The sequence below is a fragment of the Macaca nemestrina genome, chromosome 13 (genome assembly GCF_043159975.1).
Source record: "Macaca nemestrina isolate mMacNem1 chromosome 13, mMacNem.hap1, whole genome shotgun sequence".
Classification (NCBI taxonomy): Eukaryota; Metazoa; Chordata; class Mammalia; order Primates; family Cercopithecidae; genus Macaca; species Macaca nemestrina.
In genome coordinates, this window is record NC_092137.1 from 50,245,339 (window position 1) to 50,268,549 (window position 23,211).

The window sequence follows — 23,211 nt, forward strand, 5'->3', positions numbered from 1 at the left end:
AGTGAATGAAAGAGGGTCGATGAGTGAAATAAGCAGAACAATGAACAGCTTAGAGTATGATATGTAGAGATACCTGAGGATAAAAAAAACAGTGGGAGCCAATCTGTAGATAGTCTGGGAGGAGATTAGCAGAAAATATACATAAAAATCACATCAGTTGACATCCCTCTACTCTGTGACATTGTGGTGGCCTCCAAGAAGGTCATCAGTGTTCCTCAGTGCCTGGCATTCCTGCCCCTATGTAATGTCCTTCCCTTGCATGTGGGCTAGACTTACAGCAGCCAGGAGGAAGTGTCACTTCCAAAATTAGGTTATAAAAAGCCTGTGGCTCCTATCCTGGGTCTCTCTCTCTCTCTCTCTCTCTCTCTCTCTCTCTCTCTCATCTGTCCTGGAAGAAAAGTACATTGCCAGCTGTTGTGAGGAACCCCTGCACATACATGTAAGATAATAAGGCATGCTAACAACCATGTAAGTGAGCTTGAAAGTGCATACCATCCTACACACACAATGGAACCTTCAAGTAAGACCGCAGGACTGATCACCAGCTTACCTCCAGCCTCACAAGAGACATCGAGCCCAGCTCACAGGCACCCAGCTAAGCCTTACTGGGATTCCTGACCCATAAAAAGTGAAATAATATGTGTTTCTTATTCATAGCTGTCTAATTTGGAGATAATTTGCTATACAGGAACAGATAGCTAAATTACCACCTAAAATATAGAAAAGAATAGCTCTCTCGCTTCCTCCCTCCCTCGCTTCCTCCCTCCCTCGCTTCCTCCCTCCTCACTTTCTTTTTTTTTGCCAAAAAAGCAAAGCCAACAAACAAACTAAAATCTAGATAGTCTTTCTTTTAAAAGCAAAGAAAGGCCGGGTGTGGTGGATCATGCCTGTAATCCTAGCACTTTGGGAGGCAGAGGCGGACAGATCACAAGGTCAGGAGTTCGAGACCAGCCTGGCCAATGTGGTGAAACCTCGTCTCTACTAAAAATACAAAATTAGCTGGTGTGGTGGCGGGTGCCTGTAGTCCCAGCTACTTGGGAGCCCGAGGCAGGAGAATTACTTGAACCTGGGAGGCGGAGGTGGTGGTGAGCTGAGATTGCCTCACTGTACTCTAGCCTGGGCAACAGAGCAAGACTCTGTCAAAAAAAAAAAAAAAAAAAAAAGCAAGCAAGCAAGCAAGCAAAGAAACTTCCGAGCACTTTGAGAGGCTAAGGTGGGTGGATCACCTGAGGTCAGGAGTTCAAGATCAGCCCGGTCAACATGGTGAAATCCCATCTCTACTAAAAATACAAAAATCAGCTGGGCATGGTGGCACATGTCTATAGTCCCAGCTACTTGGGAGGCTGAAGCAGGAGAATCGCTTGAACCTGGGAGGTGGAGGCTGCAGTGAGCCGAGATCTTGCCACCACACTGCAGCCTGGACTACAGAGTGAGACTTGGTCTTATAAATTAATTAATTAATTAATTAATAAGCAAATAAACTGTGCAAGGAAAGGTAAGGTTCTTTCTGTGGATGTTCTCTATTTTGGCATCAGTTTGTCTGCTATATGCCTGCTATTTCCAAAGAAAAGCCTGCAGCTCTCCATACTCTGTTTACTCTCAACCTGACAACTAGTCCAGACTGGTGCTAAAGAATAGAAGATACACATCGAGATCTCTTTGGAGGTAGGTTGTTGAGGGAAAGAGATAAGGTTTGGCAGAATTAAAAGTGTGACTGGGAATTTAAAACAATGATATAATAAAGGCAAGAGATGCAACACAAGAAAAAATAAGTATGTTGAGTAGCTCATGGAGAAACAAAACTATAGAAAACAAATATGATTCAAATATAACGCAAAATAAAAGTCCTGATTTCTGAGCAACTGATAAGTGCAAGGGAATCCACTTGACCTTGATCCTACAGGTGGAAAAATTCTCCTTTGAGTAGTCCAGGTTGTATGATATTGAACTCATAAAAAAAGAAAGGTAATCTTAACATATAACTAAGATTAGTATTGGATAATATTTACAGAGTAATGGTAATCTAAATGGTCTTCATTGTTTTCCATTGTAGAATCCTCATAATCCCAATAAAATATGGAAGATTTAGTTGTGGTTGGTTGCCAGACAGAAAGTTAAAGTTAACATCCCTGGAAATATAATGAGATCATGAGGTGAGGAAAAGAAGAGGGAAGCTAGAGGAATGGGGAGGGGCATAAATATCTTTATCTTACTAATGTGGTTCCTTAAGACATAAGAGATATTCTTGCAAATTAATGGAACAAGAAATCAGATGCAAATATATTACTTAAAGCAACAAAATTTTTATAGTTTTATCGAATATATATCAAATATTATATATAATATTTTATACATATACACACATATTTCAGAGGAGAGAAAAAAGCAAAAGAAAGAATTAAAGCCTGAGCTAATCCTCAATTTTCATACTGAGGATTGTATAAGTATTATATAAAAGGATTAAATAAACAAATGGAACATAAACATATTATTTGCAGATATGCATCTAATTACCAAAAAGAATTATTAAAAGACATTTTATCTGGGGAATAAGACTGGGGGTGATGAGGGGATAAATGTGGGATTGTTGCTTTTAATATACCATCTTCTAAACTACATTGATTTGTTTTTATGTGCTTGCATTATTTTAATGAAAATAATATAACAATTATCCCCACTTGTATATGTACAACAAAGCAAAAAAATGAATTTTGGAAGTAACCTGTTATTAGTCTCAGGAATAGTGTTAAAAAGGAAGGTATAACTGATATTTGCAATTTGAGTTACCACCCATTTAAATATATTGTATTTTCAAATACACCACACAGCAAGAGTAAATTCCTTTGACATTTCCTAGGCTTTATCAAGATTTGTCTGTTGTACAAAATTCATTCCGCTACCCAAACTTCATTTAAGTCTTTGCATCCAATTAGTGTTATCCCAACATGTCCCTCTAATCTCTTCTTTTGCTTCTCTAGTTCTTTGTACTTCATTTCCATTTTAATTTGCCTACAAAAAAATCATAGTTTTTACATGCTTAAACTCTGCAATGAGTGTCTTCTAAAAATGTTATACATTTTCCATATTTCCATCTGGTTTTCAGCCATAGACAATGTCTAAATATCAACCTTATGCAAAGCTTATCTTGTAGCCCTGTCAAGAGTCACCAGTGCAAACTGGTTCTGTAATCATTAGGCTTCCTAGAGATTTTGCCTGTTTCTTCCACTCCCCCTAACTGGCTGAAGACATCCAAAAATCAGACAAACTGTTGGAAAATGTGGATTCCTGACTCTTCAAAATGGGCCCGCTACTTGCAAAATTGTGAAGTAAGTATCAGCAATTTGTCTGTTGCTGACCACAGACAGCAAGGAAAAGGTCAACTCCTATTAAGACAATACGAGATGATTTCCTGTAGAGAATTGAAAAACAATAATAAAGGTGATTAAAAGTCAGACTGCTTTTTATTATTAGAGCATGTCAACAATTCTAAACAATGTCAGTGATAAAATATTCCTCTTGACAGGGGACCATTAACACTGCCCCTCCCCCACCTTGGTATGGCACTATAACCCAAAATGATCAGATTCTGGTAAACCTCTGGAACAGGGTTTTACACATGCTAATCTGTAACCTGGTAGGCAAAATTATACTACTTTGTGCCCGTCTCTTTTCCATTTTAGAGACAACTACTGGTGCCTCCTTCCTAGTCTTATGAGAAGAATGTCAGTGGCATAAACTGAAATGAGAATTTTGCTTCCTGCATATCACATCCACCCCTTTTTCTTAAATAAGTATGCAAATGTTTTTTAAAAAACCAAATAACTGTAATTTTAAAATGTCTTTATGCTGTATATAAAGGAAGTTAATTATTTTATTATCTTGTTATATATACCATCTTTATTCTCTGCAAATATTGATTAATCCAGGAAAATTCAGGACTGATATGGTTTGGCTATGTCCCCACCCAAATCTCATCTTGAATTGTAGCTCCTATAATCCCCATGTGCCATGGGAGGGACTCAGTGGGAGGTAAACGAATCAGGGAGGTGGTTTGCCCCATGCTATTCTCATGATGGTAAGTTCCCATGAGATAAGGGTTTCCCCCTTCTCTCATTCTTTTCCTTTCTGCCACCTGGTGAAGAAGGATGTGTTTGCTTCCTCTTTTGCCATGATCGTAAGTTTCCTGAGGCCTCCCCAGTCCTGCAGTTTGTGCAGTGTGGACTCACTCCTTCAAAACATACTCAGGGATACCTGATGCAAAGGTAAGCTTGGAGGTGTAGAAAATATAATATACTGTGAGCCAATTAAACCTTTTTCCTTATAAATTATCCAGTCTTGGGCATGTCCTTATAGCAGCGTGAGAACGGACTAATACAAGGACTGAGCAACATACAATATTTATCTCGGCATCAGATTATGCATTTTGTGTTCATTATTTATTCAAAAACCACTTACCAAGTGTCCACTTTGCACCAAACACTGCATTCGGTGCTGAGCATACACACATTAGTAAGACAAAGGACTTGACTTTAAGATGCTTGTCATAAAGAAAACTTAAGATTATAATCTCTAACAGGTAGATCATTATTTATCTATCTACTAAAATGAATGTCTATTCATCTATCTTTTCCAAAGTGCTATGAAAACAGGAAACAGGTTCTGCTTGGGGTTGTTCAGGAAATCATAAAGTGAAATGCAAAGTTTAAAATCTTCCTGTGACATTAACACTAACAAAGCTTTAGTATTTTTCAAATGTAGAATTGTATTATTAACTAGATCACAGGTACAGTTGCAAAACAAGAAAAGGAGAAAATAGGAACACTGCTGGCAGATGAGTCAGTATATCAGAAAGTGGGAAGTTGCATTTTGAGTTTAGGCAATGTGAATAGTTTACTAATAGCATACCAAATACAAATTTCAGACTAGATGCTTTATACATGTGTTTTTTTACTTTTCTGAATCAAATTCCCAAACAATGTAGAATGCAAGGCCACACTGACAAAGTTACATAAGATAATTGAGCCACTAAATACATATGGAAAACTCCAGTCACAAAAGAGATTAAGTAATGTCTGAAACTATAGCGAAAATTCTCTCTCTGGATAGTGGAAAACCCTCAGTTCAGAATAGAACAAGTGGGGCACTTAATCTTCCTGTTGTGTCTTATCGTCTATCTTGTAATAGGTTGCCATGTAGACCCTGTCTAGAATCATTACCAACTGCTAGCTAATGCTGTGCATGGAAAAGTCAGACTTGGTAATGTCACCAAAGATTTTGAAAGGATATTAATGGATCCTTTTCATTTCTGAAAAAAATACAGATTAGAACCAGAGAACTTCCCTTCAAGGAGAATTTCTTTTGGAAGAAATTTATATTCCCTTTAGATCCATGAACACAGGTACCTACATCATTTTCTAGCTGTGGACCCACTCTTTCAAAACATACTCAGGGACAGCTGATGCAAAGGTAAGCTTGGAGGTGTAGAAAATATAAAAATCAGTTTCTCTCAAGTGTGTTGCAGGGCCAAATTTTTACTGCTGAATTTTAAATGCTGGCCTCTATTTAAGGAATATCTTATAACAGGTAGCATAGCATGGCAAAATACGTAGAGACTCCTCACTTGGTTCACTCTCCAGTATTTTGGGGAATCTATAGTTGAATATATTTGTTACTTGGTCCTGAGATAATGTGGGCCAAATGGAGAACCATTTCTCTTATATGAGATTCGGGTCATCATGTGTGAATCTGTAGTGTCTACAATAAGGTCTAGCATATGGAAGGAAGAATGAAGAAAAAGGGAGAAAGAAGAGAAGAAAAAAAGGCAAAAGCACAGTGGGGATGAGGATACTAAGGAAGCACAAATAGGCACCTGCTGTGTGCCAGATGCTATGCCATGAGCTTTGTTTATGCAAGTTTATCTGATACTCTTAAAGAATGTGTCAAGACAAACATGATTTTAAAGTTCTCATTGTTATTGCTTCATACTATACTCCATGTCACAGTTAAACATTGATGCTCAGAACTGTAACAGTCTTGGAAGTTTCTCAATAGCATAGAATTTATTCCATGTAAAGATGAAGATAAAAAAATTTAGCTTCCCCCATATGCCTCTGGAATCCTCTATACATCCTGCTGAAGTAGAAAAGTCCTAGAAGGGAGCTAAGGGGGCCGAGGTAGAAGTGAGCTAAGGGGGCCGAGGCTACCAACTCCTCTATTAAATCTACAGATTTGATGGTAATGCCTATTTTAGAAGAAGCTTTCCACAAATGCAACTTAGATTTTAAAGACATCAACAAGAGAATGTGGGTAATTCCAGAGTGAGGGTAGTGTCTAGCACATTGCCAACACTTAAGACGTGAAATAGTGTGTTTCTCCAATATACTTGTTATTAAAAAGAGTCTAAAATATCTTTTCCACTTGCAATTTGTCTCTAAGATTCAATTGTGTTAGTGATGCTGTTAATAATATACTCTAAATCTGTCATATACAAAAGCTTTGCTATTGTTGATGTAGGGCACTTTATAATTTATGTATAGATTCACTAGTAATCTAAGGTCTGAGAAATGGTTCTTCAAAAAAATCCTGAATTGCTAGGTATTTTATCCCAAGAAGAGCATAATAATATATCTAACAAAGTGTGCTACATATATTAGTTGTACAGAAGATATTTGCAAATTTGTAATTTTAAATAAAAATATTGTGGATTTACAGGCAATATACAGCATGGTAAAAAAAATACACACATACATATACTGCCTATTTTGTTTTGTTTTGTTAATTATCATTTAGAATGCTTACTGGATGAACCATTGGTTAACACAGTGCTATTTGTCTGCTTGAGATGTTAAATAAAGAGAATAGTGATAACAAGAATACAGTGAAAGTTGTTTGGTAAATGCTGAATAAAGGCAGATAAACTAGCTGAGCCTTCTCTTGAGGTCCCAGCCTAATGGTGTTAATATATTATTTTTATTGCTGGAGAACTTTTCAGTAATAACAACAGATTAATAAAAAAGCTAATATAGGTTCTAGATGATAAAACATCTAATAAATCAACATAGATATTTAAAATTAATATTTACTTAGTTTATTGAACAAGCTTAATGTTTACATATATCATGAAGGAGAAAAGCAAGTATTGTTAACACACACATACACTCGTATACACACAATTATCTTTTTTGTTTTGAGACTGAGTGTCACTCTCTCACCCAAGCTGGAGGGCAGTAGCATGATCTCAGCTCACTGCAACCTCCGTCTCCCGGGTTAAGCAATTCTACTGCCTCAGCCTCCTGAGTAGCTGGGACTACAGGTGCACGCTACCACACCCAGCTAATTTTTGTATTTTTTTCTTCCTCATTCCCCTCACAGAAAATGATTATCACATGTAAGAGATGAATAAATCAACAGGTACAATACAACCATAGGTATCGATTGAAAATCAGAAGTTCACAAAGTATTATAGAACAAATAATTTGTAGTGCCGATTAAAACTAAGACAATTAAACTAGGTTAGATTCTTGCTAGTTAGACATGAACTAATTATTTAATAAAAAGATATTCCTTTGTCCTACAACTGAGACTAGACATTTTAGAGGAAGTGCCAACTTCACCAGTCTTGAGAAAATTCCCACTGAAATCACTGTCACGTATCAATTAGGTACAAAGACTTCATTCAATATCTCCAATGCTGATAAAGAATATATCAAAAGATATATCAAGAATCATAAGCCCAATCTAGTCTAACTCACAGCTGGAAGTACTTGAAGTTTTCCATTCTCAAGCTGAAAAATGAGTATATAACGAATTCTTAAGCTCCTTCATCAAAATATGTTATCCAGGATAGATACAGAAATCATATTTGCAAGATTCAGTACCACACCATGAATTAGCTTCTGTGTGTGAACAACTGGAAAACAGACACAAGAAACTTCTCGAGTGCTCAGTCAACAATAATTTGAAGTTGGTGAGGAAGGAGGGGAGGTTGCATAAAACAGAGCAAGTTACAGCAATCCTCAGATAGCTCTTTGTTGTCCAGGACTGTTCCAGCATTGCAGTGTGTGTAGTGTTCATGGCCCTCATGATAACTCTCCCTTTGTGTCATTACCTGCCCTCCACTGCCCCTCACTTCCCATACATATATCCCTTAGGGGAATGGGGCTGCCTTATTCGACAGAGAATTCAGCTTGGTACATGCCACACCAATTGATGTGCTGCTGTAGAAACATAAATTCACAGCTATTCTTCAAGGGCAGAGAAAATAGCTTTAAAGGCAAGAAAGATGCTTTAATTTACAGTGTGTAGCTGAAGAATGCTTCTCAGACATGACTTTCAGATGCATGGTGCTCACCTGTGTCAGGTACTTTTAACATTTCTTTATATTTTAGGATGAACATATGAAATTCCTATTTTTTATAGTCAAAAATTGGTGAAGTGGCCATAATTTCATATGGTTCTTATACTCTTGACTCCTATAATCCTCACAATAAATTTACGAGGTGGGAAACTGAGGTCTAAGTAACTCACAGCTAGTATGTGGTAAACACAATGCTCGGATTTAGGTGGTCATTTTGGCTTCTGGAATCAATGCCTTTGACCACTATGCATAGTGCCCCAACATCCCACACAAGCTTTCAGACCTTGGACTCCCAGAACGCAGGGCCTCATCATCTGACCATGGTAGGTGTCCAGCATGGAACCATATTTATAGGCAACGCCTAAATAGATACTATTAGAAGGAGTAATACATGATACAAAACTAAACTTCACTCATGACTCAAACACTTACTGTGTGACCTTGGACAAATGCTTCCCATTTCTGAGGGCTAAACTTTTCAGTCTATCACATAGAATAATTGTATATAGTAGATGCATTAAGGAAGGGAACTATACGATTGTATTTGCATTTTCAAAAGGATAGTCTGACACCTGGGTGGAGATCACAATGGAGGTGGTTAAGACTATGAGAAAGCAGGAAGTGATGATATTCTGAATAAAGGCAATACATAAGGACAGAAGATAGATCACCTCAATGTATCCTGAAAAAAAGTGGGCAGCCTAGCCTTGGGTAAGTTAGCTTTTCTATGCCTCCATGTTCTCCTTTTTGAAGAGGAATAATAATACCAAGCTCTACTTTCTGAGTTTCCATCTCTTCCTCAGATATACATAGATATATTCTGCAGGATGTGATTACACTCCTGATTTAATTAGCAAAATATTTATTAGAAGCCAGAGGACCACAGAGGTCAGGTCCTTCTAAAGGTTAGGAGCAAGTAAAGTATATCTTGGTATTGCTTTTGTTCTTTTCTCTGGCTTCCAGTTTCCTAAGAAAGCTAATGCTGCCAATGTCACTATCCATGCAGCGTGCAGTCCTGCTGGGTCTGAAGAAACACCTGAAGATTAATATACCAAAGTTTAATGTAACTGATACCTACATCTCAAATACTTTATGCACATCTATTCAAAACAGATTTCCATTTCATGGTTCCCTTCCACACACAGGCATCTCTCTTGTCCTTCGTTTTTGTTTTTGTTTGTTTGTTTGTTTTTCCTGCAGCCTTGACACCCCATGCTATTTGTTTTCTTGTCTATTGCCCATCTTTTCCAACTAGAACATAAGTTTGGTGCAGAACAGTCTAATTTTGTTCAATGCTGTATTTCTACAGACTAGAAAGGTAGTAGAAAGGTACCTGAGATATAGTAAGTGCTCATCAAACTTGGTTGAGTGAATGAATGAATGGATAGATGAATATGTTTATCTCAGACTAGCTTTGTGGGAAGACGTCTCAAAACCAAGGTTGCATCTACCAATAGAGCATTTTGTCTTCTAGTAAAACTTCCAAACCCCAAAGAAAATGCACCATGCAGAACTTAAAAAAAAAATCCTTTAAAATGCATTACTGTAGCACTTTTTCTTGCCACTAATGAGAGGAGAAAAACACATTCTGAATACCTATTGCTTACACACATTTAAAATTACAATACATTACACTCTTCTCACCAGGCACCATTAAGATCAGGAGAACGTGCCTTTGTATATATTTTAAAATATACATCAAAGTGTTTTTCTTTCAAATGTGCACTAAAATTTGCTGTAAAAGTGTACATTAATTTAAGTGAATTCAGAAGAATGATTGGACTAGGGAAAATAAATTAATTATTCATGTCATCAGTATTTTAAAAATGCACAGTGGTTATCAGGAACATATATAATTATAAGTAATGCTATTATTTTTAATAGCAAAGCTACAGCTAAGGTTAATTAATATTTTTAATAAAAATAAATTTTTTTTCTTTGAAGTTGCAAAATGTATTTTGTTAGTTCTAAATATTTTTCAAGGAAATGTGTATGAACTCTGTTTATATTTTTCAAACAAATAATATTGATTTTTCATGAGTACCTCCAAAGCCTCCAAGCAAGCAACAGAAGTATCCAATATATTCATATTCTTTTCTTGCATGAACATTAACTGGGTTCTTTTTCAGAAAACCCAACTGGGAATCAAATGCCACTGACTTTAATAGGATGTCTCATACGTGAAATGAATGTCTCTGACAATCTACCAATAATATTTCTTGAATTCTCAATAGTTCCTTTCCTTGAGTAGGTTTGCTAACTCCACCCTGAAAAAAAATGCCTCACTGAAACCATGGAACTCCTCCAATACATTTAACACATATTTACTGATACCATCTCACTTTATAATTTAATTTCTTCCCAAGAGTTGCAAACTATAGTCCCTCCAATCAAAAACCAGAATCTCTCAAAATTTTATCCTCTCTCTTTTCTCAAGACTTTTGAAACAAGATGAAAAGAAAATGAAAAACATTATGGATTCTAAACACCAGGCAAGGATACTAGAAACAAATTTTGCTTCGAATACAAAGAATAGGACATAATATGTATTATTCTTATGCGGTATGATTTTCTTACAAAGGTAAGTTTTGGATATGCTATAAAAGCAGAGTACAATATCATTTATAAACCAAATAGGATACTTTTGAGAGTCAAAAATATACTATTAATAATTACACTGAACATCAGGCATGCACAGGTACTATCCAGGCCAACTGGGCTGCATGGCCACATGACGGAAGACAGAGGTGAAATCTGTGTTTTGGTAAACAACCATGAGAAGACCTAATTAAGAGCATCATCACTAGAATCAAAGAAATTTTAGAGCTGAGTACAACTCAAGAATTTCCTAGTTCAACCTACTTATTTTACAGAGGCAGCAAGGTCAAAGTACAATGATGTGACCCAAGTTGTCCAAGTCACAGGATGAGGTAGGTGGTTGTGTTGAAAGTGGAAACCAGGTCTCCTCATTCACCATGCTTTTTCATTATACTATAATCTCTCTACAGTATGTATGTATTCTCTACAGTATGTATGTAGCTTGTAAAATATTCTCGAAGGAAAGAACAAAAAGATCATAAAATGTGCTATAAAGAACATTCCAGAAGCGATGTCACAAGCTTGATCTTAAAAGAAATAGCACAATTCAATTTTCCTTTCTATGTGGACAGGCAAAGGATGAAATGTTGTCCTCTTCATGTTGGCTTACATGTACTCATCTCATAAGACATTGCAAGTTTAATTAGAAGAGGGAACATTTAGCAGCCAAAAAACTTGCATGATACTCATGCTGCGCACCAAGAAGCTCTCAGAACCTCCAAGAACTTTATAACACCAATAGTTTTTACAAATATTTGCTTTCCGAGATTAGCCTTCTGGAAAGTTTCATAAAATGAGGGGGCCTTACGGAAACATTTAAAAATTAAATATTCCAAGTAAAATGAATTTTATAAATTTTATGTAATTCACATAAAAAGTACTATCAATATTGTTATATTCACATTAAAATGAACCATTTGATCAGAAGTTTTGGTAAATGTTCCTATTATATCTTGATATAAATCACCTTTCTAAAGTAAACATTGGGCTGAAAATTGATTATCATTCAAAGGAAAAGGCCGGGCGCGGTGGCTCGTATCTGTAATCCCAGCACTTTGGGAGGCCGAGAGGGCAGATCACGAGGTCAGGAAATCGAGACCATCCTGGCTAACACGGTGAAACCCTGTCTCTACTAAAAAAAAAATACAAAAAAACTAGCCGGGCGAGGTGGCGGGCGCCTGTAGTCCCAGCTACTCGGGAGGCTGAGGCTGAGGCAGGAGAACTGCGTGAACCCGGGAGGCGGAGCTTGCAGTGAGCCGAGATCCGGCCACGGCCACTGCACTCCAGGCTGGGCGACAGAGAGAGACTCAAGTCTCAAAAAAGGAAAAAAAAAAAAAGAAAAAAAAAAGAAAAAGAAAAAAGAAAACTTCCTTTTTTTTTTTTTTTACTTTTTAAAGGATATTTACTTGGACTTTATGGAGGATATTTTGATGAACACTCCTATATTCTCTGAGTCTGTGAAAACGGAAATACATTTCTTCCTTATTACTACCCTTGCAGGATGGCTGAACAAACCTCATCTCATCTATTTGAAATGAATCCAATTTAATTCTGCCTGACCAAAAATCTGTTTCCATAGTTTTAAAACATGCAATCACCCCAAGGTACATTGCCATTGTAGCTTAAGTGGCTCAGTGTTATCACTGAGAAAAATGCACTTTGATTGAGAAAACAGTCCAGTGTGGCTTTTGAAAAATGAAATGACCCCTTCTGATACACAATTTAGTAAGAGAGTTGATAAAAGCAGGCAGATATGGCCACTATGGATAATATTTAAAGGAAGATGCTTCATCCAACCTGCAAAAATAGGACAAAGGTTACAGTTTCAAAATTCACATTAGAAATTTATCTCATATTTAAATTTCCTAGTTTAAATATTACTGTATTTAGAGGACAATTGAAATATCAACTGTGAATTATGGAAAAATTTCAACAAATTATTCTGTTACTCAAATATAAATAAATTGCTTTCTTCCTTAATGTTTTTCCCATACATACATGTGTTGTTACCTGTGTTCATATATATATATATATATATATATATATATCACAACTTAAGAAACTTTTAAAAACTATTAGCCCAACTTTAAAATATCGTTGCTACAATTGAATACTTGTAACATATTAATTCAAATTCTTTAATTACTGTCATTGGTTTATTACAAAGCTAACAATTCTGAATATCTATTTTTAAATGAACCTAATAATCTTTTATTTAAGTCAATATCTCCTCAAATGAACCAAGTATTCACTAATTAATTAGATCATTTACATCTATAAACTGCTGCTGTCTTCAAACATGTAATAGCTTATAATAAAAGAGGCTCTTTTCATTGGCAATTAATGAGCAGTTAACTGTTTACCTTTTGCATCAATTAATATTATAAAATGCATAAATCTTTATTTCTGCATTTCTAGGTATTTAGCTTTCAAATGAAACAGCTATTTTGTACTTAAAAATAGTATTTTTTAATATATGTTACTAATTGACAAAATACATAAAACCAATGCTGATAATTTTTTTTCTTCTTTTGGGACACATCTGGTTTATATAGGAGATTTGGCAACTGTAATTTCATTAATGATAAAACAAGACTACTAAGAAAACTAACTGATTATTTCAAATTATATTCATAAAAGCATTCCTAACTCTGAATGTCCTCTTGTGAATTATTTTAGATAAAGAAAGTATATCAATTTATTTGAGTTTCATTTTTTCTGTATCAGATTTACTTTAATAACTTGCTTATCAGTAAGTGAACCATGAATCTACAACAGTAACAAATCATTAATGAAATATTAGCAAAGAATGTTAAATGGAGCTATTAGGCAAGCATAAATCTTTCTAAAGTCACAAGTCTTTATCCAAGGAACTAAGTGTTATGATGTTATTGGCAACCTTATAAATCCTAACAAGAGAGAAAATCAACAAAAGGATCACACTGCAGGCAAATATTCCTACTAAAATGTATATTCGTTGAGGGCAGGGATTTTTGTTTGCTGTTACCAATATATCTTCATGCCTAGAAAAGTATCTGGGACATGTAGAGAGTGATCAATAAATATATATTTGTGAACATCCTATAAGACATCCCATTTTATTTTGTAGCCAAATGCAAATAAGAAAGGAAAAGAGAGAAAAATGAAAATAAGTGCACATGCAGGTGCAATATATCCAACACTACATTGAATTTGCAGAATTTGTATTTTTTGCCCATCCCTCTTCTAGGACATTTTCTCTTCCTGTATTCTGTTCCTCTCACCCTTTTCCATTCAAATTAAAAACCAGAGTCTATTTTCTTCATTTTCTGAGAAACATATGTTAATTCATATTTAGGGTGCTGATACAAACAGAATTTGCCTTCTATTATTTTCCTTCCAAATTGGATGCAGGTCTGTTTCAAATGCAAGAAGTAAAAGCAAATTTAAATATAATTATCATTCTTGCTTCTTCAGAATGCACTTTTCTGGAAAAGTGGGGATCGTGTATTTGGAAAAGCTTTAAATGGCACCTACTGAATATACTCACTATCAGTAAAACAGAACAAAATGTAACAATTAATTTTGGACCAAGGATAATACACAATTCTGAAAAAAATAACAACTGGATATGTACAAAGGCTATAAATACTGACAGGAATCTAACGGCGTTTGAACAGCATCTAACAGCATTTCAAATAAGGGTTTTTTTTTTTCCTGTGTTCTTCACTGATGGAACAACAATATCCAAACCGGTGCCTGAAATGTAGTAGGCAATCAATAGTTATGTCTTGACTGAATTAACATACTTCCAAGTTGTGCAAATGCCACATTTAAAAATTATATTCTTCAAAAATTTTAGGCACAAGATTGAAATAAGCTAATTAAAGTTCATTCTAGGTGAGGGCAAATAATCACATATACAAAATATCTTATCCCATATTTTGGGTTTGCGTGCTTAGATAAACCAATAGAATTTTCTTTTTAAATAAATAGTGAAAGAGTAGACCCATCATTCACCAAGAAAGCCACATGGCTATCAATTCAAAATTTTAAACTTCAAAATACAATGCAGGTATTGTACTATTGAAATATCTCTTTTAAGATTACATTTGCTTTGATTTTATTTTGCAGTGCTAAGCTTAAACAGACAAGGTTTTCAAATATTTCATTAACTTGTTCATTTAAACTAAAAAGTGAAAATCCTATGTAATCAGCAGACAATCCACTCAGCTTGGGCTAGAGGAAGGTTATGGAATCAAGACTATCGTTTAGCATCTAACCAACCAAAACAAAATCTTTTGTAAAAGTCCACAAAACTCTAATGAACAACATATACACATTTCATATTCAAACGGAATGCATTATGTTAAGCTAGTCTCAGAGGAAGCTGTAGTGCCTGAGATCAGAAAAATGTTCCATTTTAGAAAAAACACACATGCAGAAAAGCCCACTATCATAAAAAATATAGGATGAAAATGAAGGAATAAAATCCACAGGCTCACCTGGCTAATGGGTTCTTTTGTCGGGGGCTTTCCTCTTCTGGCTGTGCTAGTAGCCAGGGTCGTGGTAGTCTCCATAATTGATGTGGACATCTCTGATTGCATGGCAGTGGCTGTCGACTCAGTTGTCATAGAGGAAGGCACTTCACCAACCAGTCTCACATTTCCCACTATGGCGATGTTGGCATCGTTTTCGGCTGCCATATTCAGAACTTTCAAGCCATTGTAGTAAAGCCCAGAGAGCTGGCCCTGGAAGGGCTGGCCCTGCTCTTTCCCGCCAATTATTATGGTTGCTTGGCTATTGAAGATTGTGAGCTGACGCCCTGTAAAAATAATATTACATACATGCAAAAATGTTGATTGTGAACTCTATATCTACAAAGGATGATAAAACAGATCTTTCATGGGGTGAATAATGAGAGCAATAAACTATAAGAGAGGCATTTGACTCATAATTCATTGCTTATAAATGAGGTGTCCATGAAATGCATAATTATTGGCAAATACTTGTAAATTCTCAACTTATTATAAATGTAGTGCTTTTGCTAAAAGACCAATCAAAGATATTTATTACAAATCAGTTTTTAGTGGATCCCTTTCCCCTTTTACATCAAGATCTTATATTGTTGGTGTCTTAAGTCTAAATTGTTAAATTTTAAAAATGTAAGATAACATTTCAAGTATTTGTCATTCTGAAATTACCACTGACAGAAACTAATACATAGCAGCTGAAATCTAATTTAAATTTTATGGTAAAAATTTCATAATTCACATAATGTCCACATATATCTATATTTTACTCTTTAGTGCTGTTTATTTTTTGAAGGCAATCATTCATTGTTATTTGAATTATTCTATTTTTCCGGCAATCACACTGAAAAGAAATGCATGGTTTACACTGAGCATGTCAGAGACAAAAAAATTCCAAAAATATTTTTTCTGATTGGCTTTCAGCAAGTCTATCAAAACAAAACAAAATGAAAAAAAAAAAATAGCTTCAGATGTAAAAAGCGGCTTCAGGAATGATACACAAACCGATGGAGAAATTATGGCACATTTCCATCAAACAGCAATCCTCAACAACAGTCCCATTATCATCAAATTGAGTATCCAGTTTTAGCAGACTGCTCTCTGCTCATAAAAGCATGCACACAACTTTAAGTTCAGTTTTAATTAGGTCTTGTTCCCAAATCCTCTTAGAAGGTTGCAAACGTTAAAGGGACTTCATTATGACCGGCAATTCATATTGCCCACTATTTAAGATTCCTAGAGTTTAAACAAAGAGTTTTTTTTTTTTTCAGGACCATAATAAAGATATCAGAACTACATATATTTTAGTTAATAATTTAGAGGCTGGAACATGTAATATAATCTATGAATGATTTATCATTTTGGGTTAATGCTTGCTGTGAGTACCCTCATAGATTTAGTGGATTATATTTAACAGTCCCTTTAACCTTAAGTTAACTGGGTAAGATTATTAAACAGCTGGTACGTCTAAAAATGTATAGAAATTATTATACAAGGTATGCAAATATTACTATCTACATTTTACTGTTTTAAAGTTGTTTTTAATTTAGTTTTACGGAAAATTTATTTTTTATGTTTATTAGTGTTACAATGAAGTACTACTTGGTTATGTTCAAATTATTTTTTTATTTGAAGTTTTAATCAATGTTTTTTACCTTTGTCGAGTAGCCATTCATCAACTACTCGACCAAGTCGATATGGAATTCGCTGTCTAGCAATCGCCAGGCGCTCGTTATCATTGTTTCCTTTAAAGTTTAAAGAGACATTTCATTGGTTAAAATCTGTAAGGTCAAAGGTTAAAAGTTAATACTTAAAGCTTGAGCTATACAGTTGCCACATGATTTTTTGAAATTTGGAATTTTAAAAAGTTCTACCTAGAACATTTCATGTTTCAGACTTGTCATTCATTCATTTATTTTATTTTAGCAAACAAAATTATTCCTATGTTAATTGAAAATTAGAAATCTGCATTTGAGCTAGGTTATTAAACTTATGTTATAGACAGACCCGAACAACCAATTTAAACAGCATATAATAGCTTTACAAAAAATGACCATTGACCTCAGGGTTTTGTCTTTTTGATGTTTCTTATTAACTAGTTAAACATGTTCAGGTGAAACAGGTTTAAGTTTTCAAAATACATTCAACCTCTTATTCCAGATTAATAATTTATGATCACCAAACTTAATACCATCTTTGGCACACTGAAGCATCTAAAATAGGCCTAGCATACTTTATTTCCTAGTCAGAAAACAGAAATTCTTATTCACCTCATTTAAGAAAACAACAAAGTCCAAATAGTTCTTGTGTATTTCATACAAATTGATTTATCAATCACTCGGACATCACAAGAGAATACATCTTGCATCATCCAGATATGTTATTACAGGAAAAGGCTTTGACAAAAGTGACTTTATTTGAGCGTCCTTGAGTTTCATTTAAAGCTTAACATGTTGAAGCAAATAACATTTGAAAAAAATAATTATATGTATGTTTGTATATAGTCAAATAACTGCTTTTTATTAAGTTATTCTTTAAAAGCATGACACCTTAAGGAACAAATACAAGCCACAAACAGTGGCCGCTATTCATAGATCTAACCTAAGTGAGAGCCCTGCTTCTTTGCATAAAAAATTATCTGCTAGAAACACTGTTTAAATTGACCTTGAATATTGCTGGCAAATAGATGAGTGTTTTCTTGATCTGTAAAGCACTTAGGAAGAATCTGAGATGCCATCTCAGTGCTGAATTCTGTATAATGCAAGAAGAGATTTTCTATTCCATTAGAATTAACTAACATGGAAATTTGAGCTAAGACATTTTGGCATTAGCTCAGATGAGGACTCAGAGGTGAAAGAAATGTTGAACACTAGTACTATCTACATAAAAAGACTGGAGCATTTTGTTAGAGAAGATAAACAAATAAATTTACATTTTATTTCTCTGATTTAGAATAATTTATAAGTGCTTTCTTTTGCTACTCTTATAATACATTATACTTACCACAATAAACCCAGCATAATACTGATTACAAGCTTTTGGAGACACAGAAAAGAACTATCTTTTAGACCTCATCTGTTTGTCATCTGAATGTCTATATGACTGAATGTATTTCACACATTAATATTTAATTTAAAATGCAAATATCAAAGTCAAGGCAAATATAAAGTTTAATGAAAACATTAATATATATTTTATATTTATATTACATATATAAAATATGTAAAATAATATTTTATAATGTGAGAATACAGTTTTGTTAAACTAATGATTTTTTAAAAAGCACATGAATGGTACAAAATTCCAACCCTGTCTTCCATTTTTAAAAGTGTACACAATTTGTGTTCTCTTTTGTATGTTTGCATATATGCATATTTGGACATTTTTTTAAAAATGTAATACTAGTTACTTTAGGACAGTGTGATTATTGATCAATTACGTGGTTTTGGCTTATATGTGATTTTATATAATAAGCATGTTTGACATGTGTAATTTGAAAAGCAATCACAAAATATTTTTCAAAAACACATACCCTTTGCTCTATAGTCTTCTTTGTCACTCAACACTCATTCCAGCTCACACTAGTATAACACTTCTGACAACTTTATGATTAGGTGGTTCCTTATGATTTTCATGCTAGAGTCTTCCAATCATCAGGAATGACCCACATTCTCTCAGACACCATCCAAATCTAGGTTGCAAATCCCTCTTGCCCAAGTACTACTACAGTCTATTGACAGACCTCTCTGCATCTTCTCTGCAATTAATCACACCCATTTTCCACATCTCAGTCAATATCGAATCACGCCACTTGTCTAGTATAAACCTTCTCATTTCTCTTAGGATAAAATCTCAGACCCTTAGTGAAGTTTGTAAGTACTTCCACGATCTGGTCCCTTCCTACCTCTCTGTCCCCTCTCACAGCCATCACTGCCTCACTCTGCTCTTTTTATCCTTATGAGACTTCTTTCAATTCTTCCACAGTTTTTCTTTCTTCTCTCTGGGACTTTGCACATATAGCTTTCTTTACGGGAAATACTCTCCCTTGCTCCCACCTCATCTCCATTTTTCATTCGCTAACCATTACTAATTAATGGAATCTTCTTGGCAGGAACATTGTTCCCCAGAAGGTATTCCCTGATGTCATCAGGTTAGATTAGGACACTTGACTATGTGTTTTGTAGCTCCTGAAACATGCCCTTTAGAAAGAAGCATTGAGCCTATGATTGCATACTTGATAGTTTGCCTTCAAACTCTGAATATCCTTCCATGAGGTCAAGTACTATGCTACTACGTGCAGTATTTATTATTTCTTCAGTGTTTACTTGCACAATACCTATCACATACACTCCTATGAAATATCTGTAGAATGAAGTAGTCAAGAAAATATCGTTTTTAGTTCTGGTGGCTTCTGTTGTATTATTAACACATTCTTACAACCCAACAACATTAAAAAGAAAAAGAAAGTAAATACTAGTGTCCAGAGAATAAACCATTTGTAGCTAAGCCTCCCTTTGCACTTTCCAAAGGAAACATCATATCCTTCACTTATAATTTTATTTTTCAATGAATTGTCACTGATTTGAACATCTCTACAATCAGTTCATTATTTGTTTAACAATAAATTCCCCGTGTCACAAAATTGGTAAACATAGTTATTATTAGTAAGGAAAGGATGGGGAAAAAAGTTCTAAATAAGACAGGTGGAGAAAAACCAAAGTTTTATAGATTATTTTAATGACTTTAAAAAAGATCACATAAACACATGAATACATTCACACATACATACATACAATTTGTCCTCAGACATTTGACTAGTATTAATAGAATAATTGTGTGATCGATACAGTATGACAGTATGATGTAAGTCAACAGAAGCTTTTGAAGATTCTTGCTGAGACTCAGCTAAAGCAAGAACATAAACACTGAATTCGCAATGATTAACAGAGGTCACCTAACAACAACAATAAAACAATGTAGAAAATACAGTAGGCAGTAGACACAAGTATGAAAATATGTGATAATATATAAGAAAGGTAGCCACACAAGGGGATCATATCTTCCTACTATCCCAGAATATCAGATGCCTACTAATTTAGTGAGCACTGTTTTAAACTGAAGAACTTTTTAATTACAGGACAGACTTTATTCTTGTATGGGTAATGAATGGAAAATCAGATGGTGCTTATTCAATTCAATATAGGCCTACTTTATTCTCTAAATTCTTTGTTCTCCTACTAGAATAAAAAACTAGTGACTTTTCTGCGGCAAAATTACATGTAGATACATTGTGACATGGTTTGGCTGTGTCTCCACCCAAATCTCATCTTGGATTATTGCTTGCATAATCCCTAAATGTGGCAGGAGGGACCCAGTGGGACATAATTGAATTATGGGGGTGGGTTTTTTCAATGCTGTTCTCATGAGAGTAAATAAGTCTCACGAGACCTGATGGTTTTATAAAAGGCAGTTCCCCTGCAGATGTTCTCTTGCCTGCCACCATGTAATACATGCCTTTGCTCCTCCTTCAACTTCCGCCACGATTGTGAGGCCTCCCAGCCATGTGGAATTGTGAGTCCATTCAACCTGCTTTTCTTTATAAATTACCCAGTCTTGGGTATTTCTTCACAGCAGTATGAAAATAGACTAATACAGTAAATTAGTACTGGTGTAGTGGAGTACTGCTATTAAGATACCTGAAAATGTGGGAGTGACTTTGGAACTGGGTAACAGGCAGAGAATGTAACACTTTGGAGGGCTCAGACAAAGACAGGAAGATGTGGGATAATTTGGAGCTTCCTAGAGACTTGTTGAATGATTTTGACCACAAAGTCTAGCCTGAGGTGGTCTCAGATGGAGTTGAGGAACTTATTGGGATGTGGAGCAAAGGAAACTATTGCTACATTTTAACAAAGAGACTGGCAGCATTTTGTCCCTGCGTTAGAGATCTGTGGAACTTTGAACTTGAGAGATGATTTAGAGTATCTGGTGAAAGAAACTTCTAAGCAGCAAAGTGTTCAAGATTTGACTTGTGTGCTCTTAAAAGCATTTAGTTTTACTCATTTATAAAGATATGGTTTGGAACTGGAACTTAAGTTTAAAATGGAAGCAGAGCATAAAAGTTCAGAAAATTTTCAGCCTGACAATGCAATAGAAAAGAAAAACCCTTGTCTGAGGAGAAACTCAAGCCAGCTGAAGAAATTTGCATAGGTAATGAGGACCCATAGGTTAATTGCCAAGACAATGAGGAAAATGTCTCCACAACATGTCAGAGATCTTTACAACAGCACTTCCCATCACAAATCTGGAGGCCTAGGAGGAAAAAATGTTTTTGTGGGCTGAGCCCAGGGCCTTGCTGTTTGCGCAGTCTCGGGACTCAGTGTCTTGCATCCTAGGGGTGGCTAAAAGGGCCAATGTACAGCTCAGGTCGTTGCTTCAGAGGGTGCAAGCCCCAAGCCTTGGTGGCTTATGTGTAATGTTGAGCCTGTGGGTGCACAGAAGTCAAGTATTGAGGTTTGGAAACCTCTACTTAGATTTCAGAGGATGTATGAAAACGCCCAAATGTCCAGGCAGAAGTGTGCTGCAGGGAGAGAGCCCTCATAGAGAACCTCTGCTAGGGCAGTGCAGAAAGAAAATGTGGGTGGGAGTCCCCACACAGAGTCTCCATTGGGGTACTACCTAGTGGATCTGTGAGAAGAGGACCACTGTCCTCCAGATCCCAGAATGGTAAATCCACTGACAGTTTGCACCATGCACCTGGTAAAGCCACAGACACTTAACATCAGCCCATGAAAACAGCCAGGAGTGGGGGCTGTACCCTGCAAAGTCACAGAGACAGAGCAGCCCAAGACCATGGGAACCTACCTATTGTATCAGCTTGACCTGAATGTAAAACATGGAGTCAAAGGAGATCATTTTGGAGCTTTAAGATTTGTCTGCCCCACTGGATTTCAGATTTGCATGGGGCCTGCAGATCCTTCATTTTGGCCAAATTCTCCCATTTGGAACAGGTATATTTACCCAATGCCTGTACCCCCACTGAATCTAGGAAGTAACCAACTTGCTTTTGATTTTATAGGCTCATAGGCAGAAAGGACTTGCCTTGTCTCAGATGAGACTTTGGACTGTGGATTTTTGAGTTAATGCTGAAATGAGTTAAAACTTTGGGGAACTGCTGGGAAGGCATAATTGATTTTAAAATGTGAGGGCATGAGATTTGGGAGGGGCTGGGTGGGGGGAATTATATGGTTTGGCTGTGTCCCCACCCAAATCTCATCTTGAATTCTAGCTCCCATAATCCCCATGTGTCATGGGAGACACCCAGTGGGAGAATTGAATCATGGGGCCAAGTTTTTCTCATGTTGTTCTCATGATAGTGAATAAGTCTCTTGAGACCTGATGGTTTTATAAAAGCAGTTCCCCTGCACATGCTTTCTTGCCTGCCACCATGTAAGATGTGCCTTTTATCCTCCTTTGTCTTTCTGACATGAATGTGAGGCCTCCCTGGCCATGTGTAACTGTGATTCCATCAAACCTCTTTTTCTTTATAAATCACCCAGTCTCCGGTATTTCTTCATAGCAGTATGAAAATGGAAACATTGTTTACCAAATGAAGACACATCTAAATAAAGTACAGTGACAATGTCTTTTTAATAGATGACTCCCCAAATCCTTCCACTATTAGGTATAAAATAGTTCAGAATGTTTAGATTCTCCAGGACTAGGCCTATATTTTTCCTTTACTTC

The 23,211-nt window shown here is 35.7% G+C and overlaps 1 protein-coding gene across 33 annotated transcripts in view; it reads right to left on the reverse strand.

Moving 5' to 3' along the window:
• LOC105465018 (neurexin 1) overlaps window positions 1-23,211 on the reverse strand; it is a 1,132,644-nt gene that overhangs the window by 122,301 nt on the left and 987,132 nt on the right. For 21 of the 33 annotated variants that reach the window (XM_071077376.1, XM_071077375.1, XM_071077372.1 and 18 more), the window contains 2 exons: window positions 17,121-17,210; window positions 15,439-15,758 (listed from right to left, as the gene is read on the reverse strand). In XM_071077376.1, coding sequence (XP_070933477.1) covers window positions 15,439-15,758; window positions 17,121-17,210 — 410 coding nt within the window. The remainder of the gene's footprint in view (window positions 1-15,438; window positions 15,759-17,120; window positions 17,211-23,211) is intronic. The other 12 variants (XM_071077378.1, XM_071077379.1, XM_071077384.1 and 9 more) reach the window with 1 other exon arrangement.